This window comes from Zingiber officinale, chromosome 6A, assembly GCF_018446385.1.
Source record: "Zingiber officinale cultivar Zhangliang chromosome 6A, Zo_v1.1, whole genome shotgun sequence".
Taxonomy (NCBI): Eukaryota; Viridiplantae; Streptophyta; class Magnoliopsida; order Zingiberales; family Zingiberaceae; genus Zingiber; species Zingiber officinale.
In genome coordinates, this window is record NC_055997.1 from 43,699,551 (window position 1) to 43,721,420 (window position 21,870).

The 21,870-nt window shown below is 37.7% G+C and overlaps 1 protein-coding gene across 1 annotated transcript in view; it reads left to right on the top strand.

The window, feature by feature from the left end:
• Positions 1–14,383: 14,383 nt before the first annotated feature.
• LOC121994777 (uncharacterized mitochondrial protein AtMg00860-like) overlaps positions 14,384–21,870 on the top strand; it is a 39,965-nt gene continuing 32,478 nt past the window's right edge. Inside the window, exon 1 of the mRNA XM_042548700.1 lies at positions 14,384–14,894. Within this exon, the coding sequence (XP_042404634.1) occupies positions 14,384–14,894 (511 nt within the window). The remainder of the gene's footprint in view (positions 14,895–21,870) is intronic.

Consider the following 21,870-nt stretch of genomic DNA (forward strand, 5'->3'; position numbering starts at 1 on the left):
TTGGGTTGGCACCAGTCGACTGGTGCAAGGACCAGTCGACTGGTAACGGGCAAATCAGCAAGGCTGATTTCCCCAAGCTCTATAAGAGGGAGCTTGGGATGGCCGGTCAACCTGACAAAATTAGACTTTGTTAAAGCCTAATTAGTAGTCATCTAGTGTTCTAGCAATCCAAGTGTTCTTGATCGAGTTGTGGCGAGGTTTCTCCACCGACAAGGAGGATTGTGCTATCCGGAGTTTCCGGGGACTAATCCACCGACGGATTGAGGGATCGTCCACCTTACAGACACGCCGTGGAGTAGGAGCAAGTTATCTCCGAACCACGTAAACGAACGTGTTAGCGGTTTGGTTTGCATTTCCTTTCTTTGTCTTGTATTTAGTTTAGCTTGTTTGTTTTTATTTGTATTCCGCTGCGCAAGCTAACAATAGTGTAGGAAGCTAACGATTTGGGGGTGCCGTCTATCCAACCCCCCTTCAAGCCGGCCACCGATCTTCCAACAGTATATGCTTAAATCAAATTTGCATGTTATATGTTTAAGTTGTATGCTTCATATGGAATAAAATGATATGAAACCCTACTGATATGTTTCGGCCAAATTGAGATAAATAGGTTAAGGTTAAAGTTTTGAACTCTAATAGGCTTATTCATGAAGTATAGTGCCTTGTATAAGCTTGTATAGTGCCTTGTATATACTTAGATCCAATTTGCATGTCATATGTTTAAGTTTTATGCTTCATATGGAATAAAATGATATGAAACCCTACTGATATGTTTCGGCCAAATTGAAATAAATGGGTTAGGGTTAGAGTTTTGAACTCAAACATGCCTATTCATGAAGTATAATGCCTTGTATGTGCTTAGGTCAAGTTTACATGTTATGTGGATAAGTTTTATGCTTCATATGGAACCAAATGATATAAGAACCCTACTGATGTGTTTCGGCCAAATTGAGATAAATGGATTAAGGTTAGAGTTTTAAACTCAAACATGCTTATTCATGAAGTATAATGCCTTGTATGTGTTTAGATCAAGTTTACATGTTATGTGGGTAAGTTCTATGCTTAATATGGAATGAAATGAGGATGAAACCTACTGATGTGGTTCGGCCAAGATGGATTAATTGAGTTAGGAAAGAGTTTAAACCTAACTAAACATGTTTATGTATTCTCATGATATGTAGCCTTTGATATATGAGTAGATTAAGCTTTCATGCTTCATGATATGATGAAAATATGCCTTATGATATGTTGCATTGCTATGTCTTATGATATGATATGCCATGTTCATGATATGATATGATAGACTTATGACATGATATGTCATGTTAATGATATGATATGCTAGACTCATGATATGATATGCCATGTTCATGATATGTATGCTAAGTTCATGAGATGATATGCCATGTTTGATGATATGAAAATGACATGTTATACTTTATGTTATGATAAGAACATGTTATGTTTCATAATGCATGTATGAATGGCTTATGTAAGAATAAAAGCCTAAAGAGTTGCTTCCCTTAAGCTGGGACCAAGAGCACTCTTCATGTTATGGAAAAGAGTTGCTTCCCTTAAGTTGGGATCAAGAGCACTCTTCATGCTATGGTAAAGAGATGCTTCCCTTAAGTTGGGATCAAGAGCTCTTTTAATGATATGACAAGAATTATGACATGTATGATATGATGAGATATGATATGCATGATATTTTACTTTGTATGGCTTGTACCAAGGATGGGCTCCATAAGCGCCCCGGGGTCGACGGACTATGAACGGACCTCGTTAAGGGATGAGCTCCTCAGTACGCCCCTAGGTCGACGGACTATGAACGGACCTAGATCCCTAGTAGGTTCGGGGCTAGCTACCCTGTCCTAGGGATTGCGCGCATTTATGTTTACATGTGGTACAAGGCCCTTCTCATGATGTTGATATGATATTCAAGTATGTATACTATATGTTTTGAAAGAAGCATGATGCATATGTGCATTCCATGATACATGTTTTAAAAATATACATATTGCATCTACATGCACATATTTATGAAATTATGTTTATGCACCCTTATGAACAGGTATGAGTTATGATACATGTTTACATGATATGATAGGCTTCATGATATGTGCTTACAGAATGTGATATGAATCATGATATGCACTCACATGATATACTTTGATATGTTATGCTCCTTATGTGATATGATATATTATGTTCTGCTTTCTCTCATGTTATGTTATGAGATGTTATGGTTTTTACATGATAAGATATGTTCTATGTTATGATTCTCCATGCTATGTTATGCTATGCTATGGTTTCTACATGTTATGTTATGTTATGTGTTTTTCGGATTTATGGGTAGGCAAGGACCTCACTAAGCCTTTGGCTTATAGCTACACGTTTTCCTTGTACTGCAGATAAAGGCAAGGAATGGATCAATTAAGGGGAGTAGCAGGAAAGGTGATGGATGTGTGTGGAAGTGCTCGGTGGATAGATCTACTTAAGTTTTGAACTTATAATTAGTTAAGCTGTGCATGTGAACTAAGTTGGACCCTATGCTTATGATGATGATTTCAGCTAGTATTTCATACACTTATGATATTTTACTCATGTTAGAATGATGATGATATGATGAAATGTTCAGTATGCTTTGATTCACATGCCATGATAAGTAAACTAAATGCATATGATAAAAGAAAAAAAAAAGAAAATTTAAATAAGTCTTCCGCTGCCATAAATCCATATGCATTAGTAATTGATGTCTATGTTTCAGTGACGTCCGTCCCTCCGGGGTGGCCTTAGTGCTACCTGGAAGGGCGGGCGTTACAGTATGGTATCAGAGCCAGGTTTACCTTCCACTACACACACATCAAGCCTTTATCTTGCCGCTCCAAGTAAGAATTTTATGCTTAAATTTATTTTGATGTGATATTTATGCTTGATCTATTTCTTTATGATGTTTGATAATATGCATGCTTATTATCTTATTTATTTAGTTATCACATTTTTAGCTTAGATATATATGATGGTAGATTAGGAACAATAACAACCTTAGGGTAGCCTGGTTATGAATAACGATAACTTATATTAGCTTATTGTGATTATTGAAGATAAAGCATGGTTAGAACACGAACTACCCGAGCAGATGAGACGGTACCTCCACCTGATCTGATGCATGTGATTACCGAGCTCCTGCGTCAGGTCACGGAACAGCAACAAACGATCACTGCATTGATGAATCAGCAAGGGAATCCTGTTACACCACCAGGGAACCCGAATGCGATACCTATTATACCTGCGGCTGTACCAGTACCTCCGGCACTGGTACCACCGATAGTTCCTATTCCAGTGGCCCGACAAGAGACATACCTGATTCAGTGGCAGAGGCTGAAGCCAGAAGCCTTCTCCGGAAACTGTGAGCCATGGGATGCTCAGGCGTGGCTTAAGACTGTGGAAAGCATCGTGGAGCTTTTAGATTGGCCCGAACACGAGAAGGTTAAGTGTGCATCGTTTTGCCTTACAGGCGATGCCAGAATGTGGTGGGACCGAGTCAAAGCAAGGAGACAGGTGAATCAGATGAGATGGACAGACTTCGAGACTGAATTCCTTGAAGAGTTCTTCCATATGCGGGTGACCAATAAACATTATGACGAGTTCACCGAGTTTCGGCAAGGTGACCTATCAGTGAATGAGGCCGTGAAGAAATTTAACCGATTAGCACGCCTATGTCCAGAGCTGGTCAGTACAGAAAGAGAAAGGGTCAGACTTATGCTGAAGATGCTCAGACCCGAGATAGCCCTAAATGTGGCCGGCGGCGTTAATAGACCACAGACCATCGAGGAATTAATTAGCAGTGCTCTGATCACTGAACACTATCAGAAGGCGATGAATGAGGGTAAGAGTCAATTTCAGAAACCTCAACATATCAGAACCAACTGGAAGGGAAACTCCAACGGTAAAAGAAAACAATGGAACAGTTCTCAGGGTGGTTCAGCGAACAAGCAACCTATGTTTCCTCAGTGCACCACCTGCAGAAAGAAGCATCCGGGAAAATGCCGTGTGGGCACGAATAAGTGCTACAGTTGCGGATTGGAAGGACACTTGGCCAGAAATTGTCCTACTCAGATGCAGACACCTCAGCAGCAAAATATCCAGAACAGAGGTGCCCCCTCACAGCTACATCTAATGCAAGCTGCACTAGAAGGCCCTCAGATTGGCCAAGGAAGACTGGAAGCCCCGCCAGCTATGACGAATGCCAGGATCCACTCCCTCACTAGAGAAGATGTGGTGAACGCTTCGACTGTTGTCACAGGTCAGTATGCTACTGTATTATTTGACACTGGGGCAACACACTCGTTTATCTCGACACCCTACACAAGTAAGATAGATATGCCACCGCAAGCCTTAGATGGCAAATTTTTAACGACCCTGCCTTCAGGAGAAGTAATGCCATCCACTCATATGCTGCGAGCCGCACCTATCCGAATCGTAGACAGGGAACTATACTGTGATCTTGTAAAAACCCACCCTTCTTACCCAAGGGCGGCGCTACGATCTTATACTACTTACGTACATGCTTTAGTTATACTATAACAGCGGAAAATTTTAAATCATTCCTTTTATTTAAATAAGCATGATATCACATATTCTGATTAGTTCGAATGTGCATATATTGATCATATAACTAAAAATATTAATTTGTCTGAATCGTTCTTGCCGAGCCACCACCACACACATCACTATCTGCTCCTCCTGTTGCTCCGTCGTTCCGAATATCCGTCCCCCATATCTGCGGTACAAGGAAAGTAAGCTATGAGCACTCATGGCTCAGTAAGTTCCTTTCCTACTCACTAAAACCGAATTCATATCATTGCATATCAATATCATGCAAGGTATCATAAGCATACGACATACAAGGGTATCATATTCATATTCATATCATAATATCACATGACATTATATCTAATCATCAGATAATTCAAGCACATATGTAGGCAATGCATCATGGATTTGAAAACTTATACTTATAAGTACTTGAAATTAATATCATCATTAGAGGGGATCCCGATTTGTACCACATACATAATGCGCGCGCTTCATAGGTAGGTCCAAGGTAGCAAGTCTTGAACCCTACCATGCATACATACTAGGCCCGAGTCTTACTCCATCGACCTAGGGTATTTAGAGGCCCATTACTGACGAGGCCCGAGTCTTACTCCATCGACCCCGGGGCGTTTACGGAGCCCACCCTTGGTACAAACCATACAAAAAAAATAACTTATCATGCATAACTATCATATCATGTCCCTAACAATCTTTCATGCATTTCCTTTTTCATTTCTTTTCATTATGTATAGCATTTCCTATGCTATAACATATCATTACGTAACATAATTTCATTTCTTCTTATTATGTATAGCATTTCCTATGCTATAACATATCATGGCATATTACGTAACATAATTTCATTTCTTTTCATTATGTATAGCATTTCCTATGCTATAACATATCATGGCATATTACGTAACATAATTTCATTTCTTCTCATTATGTATAGCATTTCCTATGCTATAACATATCATGGCATATTACATAACATAATTTCATTTCTTCTCATTATGTATAGCATTTCCTATGCTATAACATAGCATATTACATAACAGAATTTCATTTCTTCTCATTATGTATAGCATTTCCTATGCTATAACATATCATGGCATATTACGTAACATAATTTCATTTCTTCTCATTATGTATAGCATTTCCTATGCTATAACATATCATGGCATATTACGTAACATAATTTCATTTCTTCTCATTATGTATAGCATTTCCTATGCTATAACATATCATGGCATATTACATAACATAATTTCATTTCTTCTCATTATGTATAGCATTTCCTATGCTATAACCTATCATAGCATATTACATAACATAATTTTATTTCTTCTCATTATGTATAGCATTTCCTTATGCTATAACATATCATGGCATATTACATAACATAATTTCATTTCTTCTCATTATGTATAGCATTTCCTAGGTTTCTTTCCCTTTTTCTTTTATTTTCCTTCATGGTCGAAACCTACCAGTCCTTAAGCTAGGTTTCTTAAGTGGCCTAAAGCATGGAAAGCCTAAGTAAATATCATGGCAAAAGTTACTAAGAACATCATACACAAAATTGGATCATAAACAAGCTAGGACTCTTGTGATCTTACATGTCTTATATCATGTAACTAATTTTCTACATTCCAATTAAACATGAGAGCATTAATCAACTTTCATATCATAATATCACAGAGGTCTTGAGCATATTAATATTTTGTTTAGGCTAATCTAAGCTATCCCTTTTATCATGGCCGAAAAACCCTAAAAAGAGTTCATGAGTTTCTAGCAATGTGAACACCCTTTAAGAAACTTTATATCCTATCATAGGAGCATGTTTAGTCTTTCTAACCCTTAACCATTCTGGTCCGAAGCATACAAGTGAGTTTTCTTTTGGTTCCAATTAATTTCCAAGCAAGAAAACCATAGAAAGGTCCTTAGCATTTCATAGAAGGAACCTTGCACTAGTTTGGTTAGACAATAATCTTCCTAGCCTCTTTAAAATATTTTTGGTTAAATCCTAGGGTTAGATACTCCTCTGATCATACATCATATCAGTATAAAATCATGGAAAAGAATCCTTCTACATAGCATAGAAAATCTTATCATGAAATGAGGTCTTGTTTAAATCATCTTAGATTTGAAAACCTTTTCTTTAGCCGAATTTTCTTAAACTCTTTCCTAGGTTTTCTAATCCTTATAAATCCGAAAATCACATAAAAGCCATGTACCACAGGTGAGGGGAAGCTTACCTTCTTTGCTTAAGTTTCCTAGAGTTGAGAACTTGCTTGTGGACCTTTCTTCCTTGCTTGCTTTGCTCGGCACCAATGGAGGAAGAAATGGCTAGGTCTTTTGGTGGAGAGGAGGAGGAAGAAGAGGAGGCTTCTTCCTCTTGTGTTGCTCGGCAACAAAAAGAAAGAAAGAAAAGAGGGAGTGTCTCGGCACCTCTAGGGGAAGAGGAGGAGAGTGAGTTGAGGATGAAGCCACCCCTCCATGCCTATTTATACTAAAATGAGGGGAGGAAAACTTGACTTGATTCATCCTCCTTATTTATTTCTCCTCTTTAATGATAAGAATATTCTAGAGAAATGCTTCTTGAGTTCTCTCTTTTCTTTCCTTTAATTTCTCTCTTTCTTTCCTTTAATTAAAATTCCTATCTCCTCTTACAATATCCTCTCCTATCACACTTGGTTAACATATGCATGCATCCACAAGAGAACCAAGGATCAAAACTTGGTTATGTATATTTTTACTTTTTTACTTCCTTTTCCTTTTAAGTAAAAGAATCCTTTCTTATTCTTAACTACTTAGTCCTTTCTCTCCTTATCAATAATTCTCCTATCCCTTTGATATCCTATACATGTTCCTTACAAGAGGTCCAAGGTTCAATCCTATTTCTCTTCTAACATATTATTGATATTCTTTTGTACATAATAATTCATATATCACCATATTATGCATTATGCATAAATATTTCATACATATATATTATCTCATATTCCTTCCTTTTGTTTACATTAATTCCATGTATTATAAATATAGATGATTTATATTCTCAACTTTATTTTCTTTCATAAAGTTTTAATCATCTAAATCCTTCCCATCTTAATATTCAACTTAGAATATTTACACCTTCTTTTCACTACCTTCAAACTCTCATTATCCTTACTTTCTTATCTAGGCTTTCTAGGGGTGTTACAATCTCCCCTACTTATTGAAAGTTCGTCCCCGAACTTAGAATGACAATTTCTGCTCAGATTCCTTAGACGTTGGTGGAGCTTCCAATCTCCCTTGACTCATTGAAGGTCCCTCAATAGAAGTCTACAGTTGGTGTAACCTTGCGGGACCACCTTGATTCAGAACATACTGTGGTGCTTTAGTTTTGGTAGGGCAGTCTCTAGATAGATGTCCTTCTAGTCCACAATCGTAGCATTTAATTTTGCTCTTACGATAGTCTTTTGCTTTATGACCCTCTATCCCACAGTTGTAACACTTATTAGTGCTCGTACGACATGTTCCTGGATGTTTCTTCCCACATGTATTGCACTGAGAAAACTTGAGCTGCTTGTTGGACGGACCATTCTTAGTGTCGTTCCGTCGCTTTCCCTTTCCACCGTGGTTCCCTTTCCAGTTGGCCTTGATATTTTCCAGTTCTTCCATCTGAGCTTGCTTCTTGTCCTTGCCTAGTGCCTTCAGGTAGTGTTCAGTATTCAGGGCACTGCTAATTAACTCCTCTGTGGTCCGCGGCCTGTTAACTCCGCCGGCCACATTAAGTGCTATCTCGGGTCTGAGCATCTTTAGCATAAGCCTGACCCTTTCTCCCTCCGTCCTAACTAATTCCGGGCATAGTCGTGCCAGGCGGTTGAATCTTTTCATCGCTTCTTCACCGTTAGGTCACCTTGCCGAAATTCGGTGAATTCATCATAGTGCCTACTTGTCACCCGAGTGTGGAAGAATTCTTCGAAGAATTCCGTCTCAAAATCTGCCCAACTCATTTGGTTTACTGGTCTTTTCACTTTCACTCTGTCCCACCACATTCGGGCGTCTCCCGTGAGACAGAATGATACGCATTTGACCTTTTCATGCTCAGGCCAGTCCAATAGTTCTATCATGCTCTCCATTGTCTTAAACCAAGCTTGTGCGTCCCATGCTTCACAATTACCAGAGAATTTCTCTGGCCTCAGTCTTTGCCACTGGATCAGATACGCTTCTTGACGAACTACCGGTGCCAGATTCACTAGTGGTACCGGTGCTGCTACTGGCTCCGGTTCAACTACTGGTATAGTTGGCGTATTATTCTGATTTGGGGTAGCAGGATTCCCTTGTTGATTCATCATGGCAGCAATCATCTGTTGCTATTCCGTAAGCTGTCGTTGTAGCTCAGTAACTACATGTGCCCAATCAGGTGGAGGTACGGTCTCCTCCGTTCTGGCATTTCGTCTTCTAGTCATACTTATTTTCCTAAATGATAATAAGTTTAGTCTAAGTTATCATTTATGCATGAATATCTTAACATATCATGTCTAGGTTTCATGCCATGTTTGGGTTATCGTTGAGGTATTCTTTCTTAGGTTGTCATATCATCTTTAGATTACCTTACCATTCATACGCGTCAAGATCTAGCCGATGGTATTATCATTCTTACTTGACTCATGCCTAAATTGATACCATTTCTACTCTTTTTATTCATCAAAAGCTTTTATTACATTTTTTTGTTCATAACTTCTTCTCTTAAAAGGCCAAGTAGGTTGTGACTACTCCTGTCATAAAGGACATGATAGCAGTAGTCATTATCAACCCAACCTGTATCGACTTGCCCAGATCATTCTGGGGTGGATCAGGCATTATCGGAGGTTGAATCTCCGATGCCTCTTCCGGGTCGATTATTGTCTCTTTATTCATTCCCTCGTCTTCTTCAACATGTTCGTCCGGTTCCATCGGGTCTTCGTTTAGTTCCCCCTCGAGGTTTTTCAGTCCCCACTCGAAGTCTATTATATCGTTGGGGTTGAAACCCATTTCCATGTATTCAGCAAGGTTAAATTCATCCTCGCCCATCTCAGGAAACTCGTTCTCTCCTTCATAATATTCCATAATTTCTGAATCTTCATTATCGTTCGAATTCCCTTCCTCGATTTCCTCGAGATCTTCCTCTCCGAACTCGCCGTGTTCCGGAGATTCCGAGTCGCTCACATAGTTGTCGAAGTATTCCAGCATATCAGGTTCATCCGCGAACTCGAGGTATTCGCCAAAATATTCTACATCCTCGGGATCGTATTCGAACGGGATATAGTCCATTTCTACAAGATTTTAAAGATTCATTATTCCTCTTATGTTATAGCCTAAGGTTCTTGTATCTAGGCTACCATTCATGCATCCTAGAATATCACCTACTTATCATCTTGCACCATTTTCTAGGGTATAACTTAAGGTATCCTTCCTAGGCTACCATTCATGCATCCTAGAGTATCATACTATTTTTAACACATACTTGTCATCATGCACCCTTCTCTAGGGTATAGCTTAAGGTATCCTTCCTAGGCTATTATTCATGTATCCTAGAGTATCATACTAATTTTTGCATATAAATAAATTAAGCAACTGTACTTACTTGGAGCGACAGGAAGAAGCTTGATGTGTGTGTAGTGAGCTGGCAAAACTTCGCTCTGATACCACCTGTAAAAACCCACCCTTCTTACCCAAGGGCGGCGCTACGATCTTATACTACTTACGTACATGCTTTAGTTATACTATAACAGCGGAAAATTTTAAATCATTCCTTTTATTTAAATAAGCATGATATCACATATTCTAATTAGTTCGAATGTGCATATATTGATCATATAACTAAAAATATTAATTTGTCTGAATCGTTCTTGCCGAGCCACCACCATACACATCACTATCTGCTCCTCCTGTTGCTCCGTCGTTCCGAATATCTTCCCATATCTATGGTACAAGGAAAGTAAGCTATGAGTACTCATGACTCAGTAAGTTCCTTTCCTACTCACTAAAACCGAATTCATATCATTGCATATCAATATCATGCGAGGTATCATAAGCATACGACATACAAGGGTATCATATTCATATTCATATTCATATCATAATATCACATGACATTATATCTAATCATCAGATAATTCAAGCACATATGTAGGCAATGCATCATGAATTTGAAAACTTATACTTATAAGTACTTGAAATTAATATCATCATTAGAGGGGATCCCGGTTTGTACCACATACATAATGCGCGCGCTTCATAGGTAGGTCCAAGGTAGCAAGTCTTGAACCCTACCATGCATACATACTAGGCCCGAGTCTTACTCCATCGACCTAGGGCATTCAGAGGCCCATTACTGACGAGGCCCGAGTCTTACTCCATCGACCCCGGGGCGTTTACGGAGCCCACCCTTGGTACAAACCATACAAAAAAAATAACTTATCATGCATAACTATCATATCATGTCCCTAACAATCTTTCATGCATTTCCTTTTTCATTTCTTTTCATTATGTATAGCATTTCCTATGCTATAACATATCATTACGTAACATAATTTCATTTCTTCTCATTATGTATAGCATTTCCTATGCTATAACATATCATGGCATATTACGTAACATAATTTCATTTCTTTTCATTATGTATAGCATTTCCTATGCTATAACATATCATGGCATATTACGTAACATAATTTCATTTCTTCTCATTATGTATAGCATTTCCTATGCTATAACATATCATGGCATATTACGTAACATAATTTCATTTCTTCTCATTATGTATAGCATTTCCTATGCTATAACATATCATGGCATATTACATAACATAATTTCATTTCTTCTCATTATGTATAGCATTTCCTATGCTATAACATAGCATATTACATAACATAATTTCATTTCTTCTCATTATGTATAGCATTTCCTATGCTATAACATATCATGGCATATTACGTAACATAATTTCATTTCTTCTCATTATGTATAGCATTTCCTATGCTATAACATATCATGGCATATTACGTAACATAATTTCATTTCTTCTCATTATGTATAGCATTTCCTATGCTATAACATATCATGGCATATTACATAACATAATTTCATTTCTTTCATTATGTATAGCATTTCCTATGCTATAACCTATCATAGCATATTACATAACATAATTTCATTTCTTCTCATTATGTATAGCATTTCCTTATGCTATAACATATCATGGCATATTACATAACATAATTTCATTTCTTCTCATTATGTATAGTATTTCCTAGGTTTCTTTCCCTTTTTCTTTTATTTTCCTTCATGGCCGAAACCTACCAGTCCTTAAGCTAGGTTTCTTAAGTGGCCTAAAGCATGGAAAGCCTAAGTAAATATCATGGCAAAAGTTACTAAGAACATCATACACAAAATTGGATCATAAACAAGCTAGGACTCTTGTGATCTTACATGTCTTATATCATGTAACTAATTTTCTACATTCCAATTAAACATGAGAGCATTAATCAACTTTCATATCATAATATCACAGAGGTTTTGAGCATATTAATATTTTTGTTTTGGCTAATCTAAGTTATCCCTTTTATCATGGCCGAAAAACCCTAAAAAGAGTTCATGAGTTTCTAGCAATGTGAACACCCTTTAAGAAACTTTATATCCTATCATAGGAGCATGTTTAGTCTTTATAACCCTTAACCTTTCTGGTCCGAAGCATACAAGTGAGTTTTCTTTTGGTTCCAATTAATTTCCAAGCAAGAAAACCATAGAAAGGTCCTTAGCATTTCATAGAAGGAACCTTGCACTAGTTTGGTTAGACAATAATCTTCCTAGCCTCTTTAAAATATTTTTGGTTAAATCCTAGGGTTAGATACTCCTCTGATCATACATCATATCAGTATAAAATCATGGAAAAGAATCCTTCTACATAGCATAGAAAATCTTATCATGAAATGAGGTCTTGTTTAAATCATCTTAGATTTGAAAACCTTTTCTTTAGCCGAATTTTCTTAAATTCTTTCCTAGGTTTTCTAATCCTTATAAATCCGAAAATCACATAAAAGCCTTGTACCACAGGTGAGGGAAGCTTACCTTCTTTGCTTAAGTTTCCTAGAGTTGAGAACTTGCTTGTGGACCTTTCTTCCTTGCTTGCTTTGCTCGGCACCAATGGAGGAAGAAGTGGCTAGGTCTTTTGGTGGAGAGGAGGAGGAAGAAGAGGAGGCTTCTTCCTCTTGTGTTGCTCGGCAACAAAAGGAAGAAAGAAAAGAGGGAGTGTCTCGGCACCTCTAGGGAAGAGGAGGAGAGTGAGTTGAGGATGAAGCCACCCTCCATGCCTATTTATACTAAAATGAGGGAGGAAAACTTGACTTGATTCATCCTCCTTATTTATTTCTCCTCTTTAATGATAAGAATATTCTAGAGAAATGCTTCTTGAGTTCTCTCTTTTCTTTCCTTTAATTTCTCTCTTTCTTTCCTTTAATTAAAATTCCTATCTCTCCTCTTACAATATCCTCTCCTATCACACTTGGTTAACATATGCATGCATCCACAAGAGAACCAAGGATCAAAACTTGGTTATGTATATTTTTACTTCTTTTTACTTCCTTTTCCTTTTAAGTAAAAAGAATCCTTTCTTATTCTTAACTACTTAGTCCTTTCTCTCCTTATCAATAATTCTCCTATCCCCTTTGATATCCTATACATGTTCCTTACAAGAGGTCCAAGGTTCAATCCTATTTCTCTTCTAACATATTATTGATATTCTTTTGTACATAATAATTCATATATCACCATATTATGCATTATGCATAAATATTTCATACACATATATATTATCTCATATTCCTTCCTTTTGTTTACATTAATTCCATGTATTATAAATATAGATGATTTATATTCTCAACTTTATTTTCTTTCATAATGTTTTAATCATCTAAATTCTTCCCATCTTAATATTCAACTTAGAATATTTACACCTTCTTTTCACTACCTTCAAACTCTCATTATCCTTACTTTCTTATCTAGGCTTTCTAGGGGTGTTACAGATCTGATAGTGCTGGATATGCAGGATTATGATATAATATTGGGCATGGATTTTTTGAGCAAATACGGAGCTTCGATTGAGTGCCGTAAAAGAAAGGTGGTCTTCCGGCCCGAGGCAGAATTGATATTTGAATTTAGCGGAATGCAAAGGGGAGAGACTGAGAAATTCCTATCAGCTCTGGAAGCACGGAAGCTGTTGGGCAATGGATGCACGGGGTTTCTAGCACATGTGGTCGATGCAAGTAGAGCAGAGGATCAGAAGCTAGAGAATGTCAGAGTTGTATGCAACTTTCCAGATGTCTTCCCCGATGAACTGCCAGGGTTAGCACCTGACAGAGAAATCGAATTTGAGATCGAATTGATTCCTGGTACTAAACCGATCTCTAAGGCACCCTACAGTATGGCGCCAGCTGAATTGAAAGAGCTACAGGAATAGTTACGGGAGTTACTTGACAAGGGACTTATTTGCCCTAGCCACTCTCCATGGGGAGCTCCCGTACTATTTGTGAAGAAAAGGGATGGATCTATGCGAATGTGCATAGATTACCCAGCGCTGAATAAAGTAACAATCAAGAACAGGTACCCTTTACCTCGGATTGATGACTTATTTGATCAATTGAAAGGTGCCACCGTCTTCTCCAAGATTGATCTGAGATCTGGCTATCATCAAGTGAATGTGAAACAAGATGATATACCAAAGACAGCCTTCCGAATGAGATACGGACATTATGAATTCATAGTAATGCCCTTCGGAGTTACAAATGCTCCTGCCCTATTTATGGAATTGATGAATCGAGTGTTCTCGGAATATCTCGATAAATTTGTGATAGTCTTCATTGATGATATTGTTATCTACTCGAAGACCCAGGAAGAGCACGCTGAGCACCTGAGCATAACATTACAAATTCTCCGGGAGAGACAATTGTATGCCAAATTCTCAAAGTGCGAATTTTGGCTTGACCAGGTGTCGTTTTTGGGTCACGTGATCTCTAAGGACGGAATTATAGTAGACCCAAGCAAGATAGAAGCCGTGAGTAACTGGAACAGGCCAAAGAATGCCAGTGAGATCCGAAGTTTCCTCGGACTAGCTGGCTATTATCGGAAATTCGTAGAGGGTTTTTCCAGAATTGCAGCTCCCATGACGGCCCTCACCAAGAAGAACAAAAGGTACGAATGGACGGAGGATTGTGAGAGAAGCTTCGCGGAGTTGAAGAGAAAATTGACTAGTGCCCCAATTCTCACTCTTCCAGAAAGTAACGAGGGATTCGATATGTACAGCGATGCTTCCAGATTGGGACTCGGAGCTGTACTTATGCAGAATGGAAAAGTCATTGCGTATGCCTCTCGACAACTTAAGGAGCATGAAAAGAATTATCCCACACATGATTTAGAGCTAGCCGCTGTAGTCTTTTCTCTCAAGATATGGAGGCATTATCTATATGGGGTCCAGTGTAAAATTTATACAGATCACCAGAGTCTGAAATATTTCTTTACACAGAAAGACCTAAACATGCGACAACGGAGATGGCTCGAGCTAGTCAAGGATTATGACTGCGAGATCTTTTATCATCCGGGAAAAGCAAACAAGGTAGCAGATGCGCTCAGTAGGAAGTTCTGAGTTACCAGAATTCTTATTTTAAGTTCGAGGATGAACTTTTATGAGGTATGGGAGACTGTAACACCCATAGGGTCCTTAGAAAAATTCTAGAATATTCTATCATGAATAAAGAAAAATATATATGCTTTAGTTGAATTTGTGCTCCTAGCCGAACACTTAAACAAATAAAATAGAAATAAAAATACATAAGGTCTAGGACTTGAACTCTAGATTTCTCATTAGATGCCTGAATAAGATAACCACTAGACCAAGAGAAATTATTGTTAGGAAATAGAGGGAAATCATAATTAAATGTAAGAAGAAAAGACTCTTCTTTTAGTAGGAGAAGTAAGAGTTGTCTTTCCCTCTCTAATGAAGAGATGCTCTAGAATATTCCTTTCTTACTCACCAAGAAGGGATGTATCTAGACTTTTCTCTTAATTATGAAGAGAGTAAAAGAAAGGAGGAAGAAAAATATATTTTCCTTCCTCCTCTCATAATGAATAAAAGGAGGAAATTAAAGATGAGTTGTCATTTGCTCTCATTCTCCTCCTACTCTCCCTCACCGTGACCTCTCTCTCCCTCTCATCCTCTTGCCGAGACCAAGGAGCAAGGAATCTCTCCTCTAGGAAGGATTCACAAGCAAGGTTCCCTCCTTAGAGAATTTAGCGAAGGATGTGAGTATTCCCCTCACTGCAGTACAAGTTGTTGTCGAATCGATCGTTAAGTATTTTTTCAAGAGTTTTCAAAACCGTAAAATTTTCTTGTGGGTTTTGATGGATGATCTTTTAGGGTCAACAAGTTTCAAGTTATGTTTTATTAAAAAAAAAAAAAATCTAAACCCTCACTATGAATATTTCGGCCAAGAGACAAAAGAGGGTTAAGACTAGGTTCTTTTTCTTGTGAGAACATGCTTGATTTCATACTTATATGATATGTGAATTTTATATGTTGATAGTTAAGTTCTCATTCTTCATGTTGTGACAAAAACAAGGAGATTTCTATACATATGTTTCGGCCAACATGACTTATAGGCCTTAGGTCAAGAATTTTGCATAGAAACCATAGTAGTTGTACTCTTTTATGATGTATGAATTTTTACATGTGTATAACTTAATTTTTTATGCTTGATATGGAATGAAAAATCATGAAACCCTACTGATATGTTTTGGCCAAATTAGATAAATAAGTTTGGGTTAGAATTTTGAACTCAAATAGTCCCATTCATGAAGTATGGTGAATTGTATGTGCTTGTATAGTGCCTTATATATGCTTAAATCAAATTTGCATGTTATATGTTTAAGTTGTATGCTTCATATGGAATAAAATGATATGAAACCCTACTGATATGTTTCGGCCAAATTGAGATAAATAGGTTAAGGTTAAAGTTTTGAACTCTAATAGGCTTATTCATGAAGTATAGTGCCTTGAATATGCTTGTATAGTGCCATGTATATACTTAGATCCAATTTGCATGTCATATGTTTAAGTTTTATGCTTCATATGGAATAAAATGATATGAAACCCTACTGATATGTTTCTGCCAAATTGAAATAAATGGGTTAGGGTTAGAGTTTTGAACTCAAACATGCCTATTCATGAAGTATAATGCCTTGTATGTGCTTAGGTCAAGTTTACATGTTATGTGGATAAGTTTTATGCTTCATATGGAACCAAATGATATAAGAAACCTACTGATGTGTTTCTGCCAAATTGAGATAAATGGATTAAAGTTAAAGTTTTGAACTCAAACATGCTTATTCATGAAGTATAATGCCTTGTATGTGTTTAGATCAAGTTTACATGTTATGTGGGTAAGTTCTATGCTTAATATGGAATGAAATGAGGATGAAACCTACTGATGTGGTTCGGCCAATATGGATTAATTGAGTTTGGAAAGAGTTTAAACCTAACTAAACATGTTTATATATTCTCATGATATGTAGCCTTTGTATATGAGTAGATTAAGCTTTCATGCTTCATGATATGATGAAAATATGCCTTATGATATGTTGCATTGCTATGTCTTATGATATGATATGCCATGTTCATGATATGATATGATAGACTTATGACAAGATATGCCATGTTAATGATATGATATGCTAGACTCATGATATGATATGCCATGTTCATGATATGTATGCTAAGTTCATGAGATGATATGCCATGTTTGATGATATGAAAATGACATGTTATACTTTATGTTATGATAAGAACATGTTATGTTTCATAATGCATGTATGAATGGCTTATGTAAGAAGAAAAGTCTAAAGAGTTGTTTCCCTTAAGCTGGGACCAAGAGCACTCTTCACGTCATGGAAAAGAGTTGCTTCCCTTAAGTTGGGATCAAGAGCACTCTTCATGCTATGGTAAAGAGATGCTTCCCTTAAGTTGGGATCAAGAGCTCTCTTAATGATATGACAAGAATTATGACATGTATGATATGATGAGATATGATATGCATGATATTTTACTTTGTATGGCTTGTACCAAGGGTGGGCTCCATAAGCGCCCCGGGGTCGACGGACTATGAACGGACCTCGTTAAGGGATGAGCTCCTCAGTACGCCCCTAGGTCGACGGACTATGAACGGACCTAGATCCCTAGTAGGTTCGGGGCTAGCTACCCTGTCCTAGGGATTGCGAGCATTTATGTTTACATGTGGTACAAGCCAGGGCCCTTCTCATGATGATGATATGATGTTCAAGTATGTATACTATATGTTTTGAAAGAAGCATGATGCATATGTGCATTCCATGATACATGTTTTAAAAATATACATATTGCATCTACATGCACATATTTATGAAATTATGTTTATACACCCTTATGAACAGGTATGAGTTATGATACATGTTTACATGATATGATAGGCTTCATGATATGTGCTTACAGAATGTGATATGAATCATGATATGCACTCACATGATATACTTTGATATGTTATGCTCCTTATGTAATATGATATATTATGTTCTGCTTTCTCTCATGTTATGTTATGAGATGTTATGGTTTTTACATGATAAGATATGTTCTATGTTATGATTCTCCATGCTATGTTATGCTATGCTATGGTTTCTACATGTTATGTTATGTTATGTGTTTTTCGGATTTATGGGTAGGCAAGGACCTCACTAAGCCTTTGGCTTATAGCTACACGTTTTCCTTGTACTGCAGATAAAGGCAAGGAATGGATCAATTAAGGGGAGTAGCAGGAAAGGTGATGGATGTGTGTGGAAGTGCTCGGTGGATAGATCTACTTAAGTTTTGGAACTAATAATTAGTTAAGCTGTGCATGTGAACTAAGTTGGACCCTATGCTTATGATGATGATTTCAGCTAGTATTTCATACACTTATGATATTTTACTCATGTTAGAATGATGATGATATGATGAAATGTTCAGTATGCTTTGATTCACATGCCATGATATGTAAACTAAATGCATATGATAAAAGAAAAAAAAAAGAAAATTTAAATAAGTCTTCCACTGCCATGAATCCATATGCATTAGTAATTGATGTCTATGTTTCAGTGACGTCCGTCCCTCCGGGGTGGCCTTAGTGCTACCTGGAAGGGCGGGCATTACACCTTCTTTGCCTTGGATTAGCAATCCTCTGATTACAAAACAAGTAATTCCTCTGTGTCTACTTTCTGTTTTATTTAGTCTCTGCCTTTTTAATTACAAGTTCTTTTAAGTTAGTTGAATATCCGAGAAGGGTTTTTGGTGTTATTTTGTAGGGCAATTCACCCCTCCCCTCTTGCCGGCCTCCAAAGGGACCTACAAGTGGTATCAGAGCCAGGCGCTTCAGGAGGACTAACCGCCGATCGAAGTAACAAGATGGCCGGACCAAGCATCGTTCCACCAAAATTCGAGGGGAACTTCGCAGACTGGAAGCGTCGTATGGAGGTATTCCTAAAAACAGATTTTGAAATTCGGTTTATTATGAAATATGGTTTTGTAGCTCCAATAGATAAAGATGGAAAAGAAAAAGAAGAAAGCGATTGGACAAAAAAGGAGCAGAATGAGTCGGTAGCAAACAGCCGTGCGGAACATCACCAGCTGAGCGTGTTACCGCCTCAAGAGGTCAACCGCATCGGAAACTATGCATCTGCTAAAGAACTTTGGGAGAAGTTCTTGGAACTCCACGAAGGAACATCTGAAGTAAAGCTCGCTAGAAGGGACATCCTCCACAACAAACTGATGAACATCCATCTGGAGAAAGGTGAGAAAGTAGCCGGTCTACATGCAAAGGTAAAAGAACTAGTTACTGGTCTCGAAAACCTTGGTGAAACGGTAACAAACCGGGACACTATACGCTACGCGCTCAACGCGTTTCCAAGAACTCCGGAGTGGATATCAATCGTCGATGCTTCCTACATCTCAAAAGACCTGGAGGTAAGTACTTTAGAAGAGTTGTTTTCTACCCTTGAATTACACGAAGCTAGATGTGCCGAGATATCAAAGGACACAACCCAGACTATGGCGCTGAACGCAACCAATAAGGATGAACCCGAGTCAGACTCTGAAGACTATCAAGAAGCGTACATGGTAAGAAACTGTAAAAAGATTTTTAGATCTAATAAATTTAAAATGCAGAATAAAAAGAATCAAAAAGGTAGAAGAAAGGTGCGGTGCTACCAGTGTCAGAAGGAGGGACACCTAAGGGAAGACTGCCCAGAACTCAAGAAGGTCAAAATGAAAACACCCAAGAAACACAACCTAAAAGCAACTTGGGATGACACTTCTTCATCTGAATCAGAAGCTCAAGAATATGCGGGGATTGCACTGATGGCAAGCCACGAAGGACAAAGTACATCAGAACCCAGCATCGATGAAGGGGGAGCAACCTCAGATGGAAGTAGTGAAGCAGGGGGAGATTCAGGCTTCAAGTCTGATGTGGTAAGTGAGGTATGCCTCTTACCCCCTGATGAACTTTACTTTGGTATCAAAGCTATGACTAAATCCATGTATAAATTAGAAAATAAAAATGCCAAATTAGAAAATGAAATTTTAGAAACAAAGAGAATTTTGGCAAAATCATGTCTTATAGAGGATTTTGAAAAATTGAAAAGTGAAAATGAAAAACTAAAAGAAGAAATAGAAAGATTGAAAAAATCTAATGGTTCAAATATTTCTACTTTTAGAAATTATAGAGGTTTAAATTGGTATTATAGATTTCATCAAAGTCAAATTAGAAATATATCAAAAATCTATATACCTAGGAAATACTTGGTTAATCCTGTAGGTAGGAACCTCTATTGGGTTCCAAAACCTATTTAATTTAAAATTAAAATCAGACTTAGCATTTTCAGCAAGGAAATTAGACAACTAATTTCTTTATGAGGCTTTGTCTAAGGAAGTGGTTGTTGCTCCAATAACCAAGAAGGCCTAGTGCCTCGCCACGACCTGGGAGCCAAGTATCGAAATGAAGAGTTTAATTGACTAACTGAAAAAGCATTAATTTAAATTACTTAATGCTTTAAAAGAGTTATTCAATTTATGTTAGAAAAATAAAAATTTAAAATTTTTTTTACTTAGAAGTTTTTTTTTATCTTAGAAATTTTTATAAAAATTGACTTAGAATTTTTTTTATCTTAGAATTTTTTTTTGCCTTAAAATTTTTCTTAAAATTGACTTAGAATTGTTTCTTATGAATATTAACTTAGAATTTTTAAATTAGAATTTTTTTTTTTTGAATGTTGAGATAAGTTTCAAAACTTAAAATTTTTTTAACACTTTTGACTGTTTTATCTGGAAAATGTTTTACTTATATGTTTCTCTTTCGGAAGAAAAATTCTGAAGAGTGTCTTTAAATGTTTTACATTAACCCCAATTTTTATGTGATCAAAGGGGGAGAAATATGTTAAGTCTAGGGGGAGGTACTATAATTTTTCAATTGAAAAATATTTGGACTTATTGGAATATAAATCATTTTTATTGCATATGGTTACCCTAACTTAACTTGGGTTGCTCACATCAAAAAGGGGGAGATTGTTGGAACCCCAAGGTATTTTGATGTGATCAAACAAGCTAAGTTAGGTCCTGCGTTTGTTTAACCCTTGTGTCTAAGTGTGCATGAGCTTAGGAACACAAGAAGTCGAGCGGAAGATGCGGCTAACGAGAAGGACGGCACGGGGAGAGAGCCGACGGGCTCAGTGCGTCCGAGGGATGAGGTGACCGCGGAAGAGTACACCGGCGGACGAGAAGAACGTGCGCGACATTCGAGGGACGAGAAACCGAGAAGGAAGGCTGCTCGAGGAGAAGGCCGGAACATGGGTTCGGGTGAGCCCTATTCCGGAACGGAGCCGGAGCGAACAGACCCGGACCGAGATGAGCTGGATCGAGACGAGCTGAACCGAAGTCGAAAAGTCAACTTATGTTGACCTTAGGGCTTCGGGCGCCCGGAACCGACCGGGGCGCTCGGAACCCTTCCGGGCGCCCGGAATCGACTTTTCAACAAGATCGAGTTTTGACTCGATCCGACCGTTGGGGGATAAAATTTATCCCCCCCAGGGCACCCAGAACCCTTCCATGCGCCCGGATCAAGACTATAAATATAGCCTTGGTCCAGAAGCTTAAAAGAAACTACTTGTAATCCAGTGCTTTCATTTGTGTTATTTCTTTCT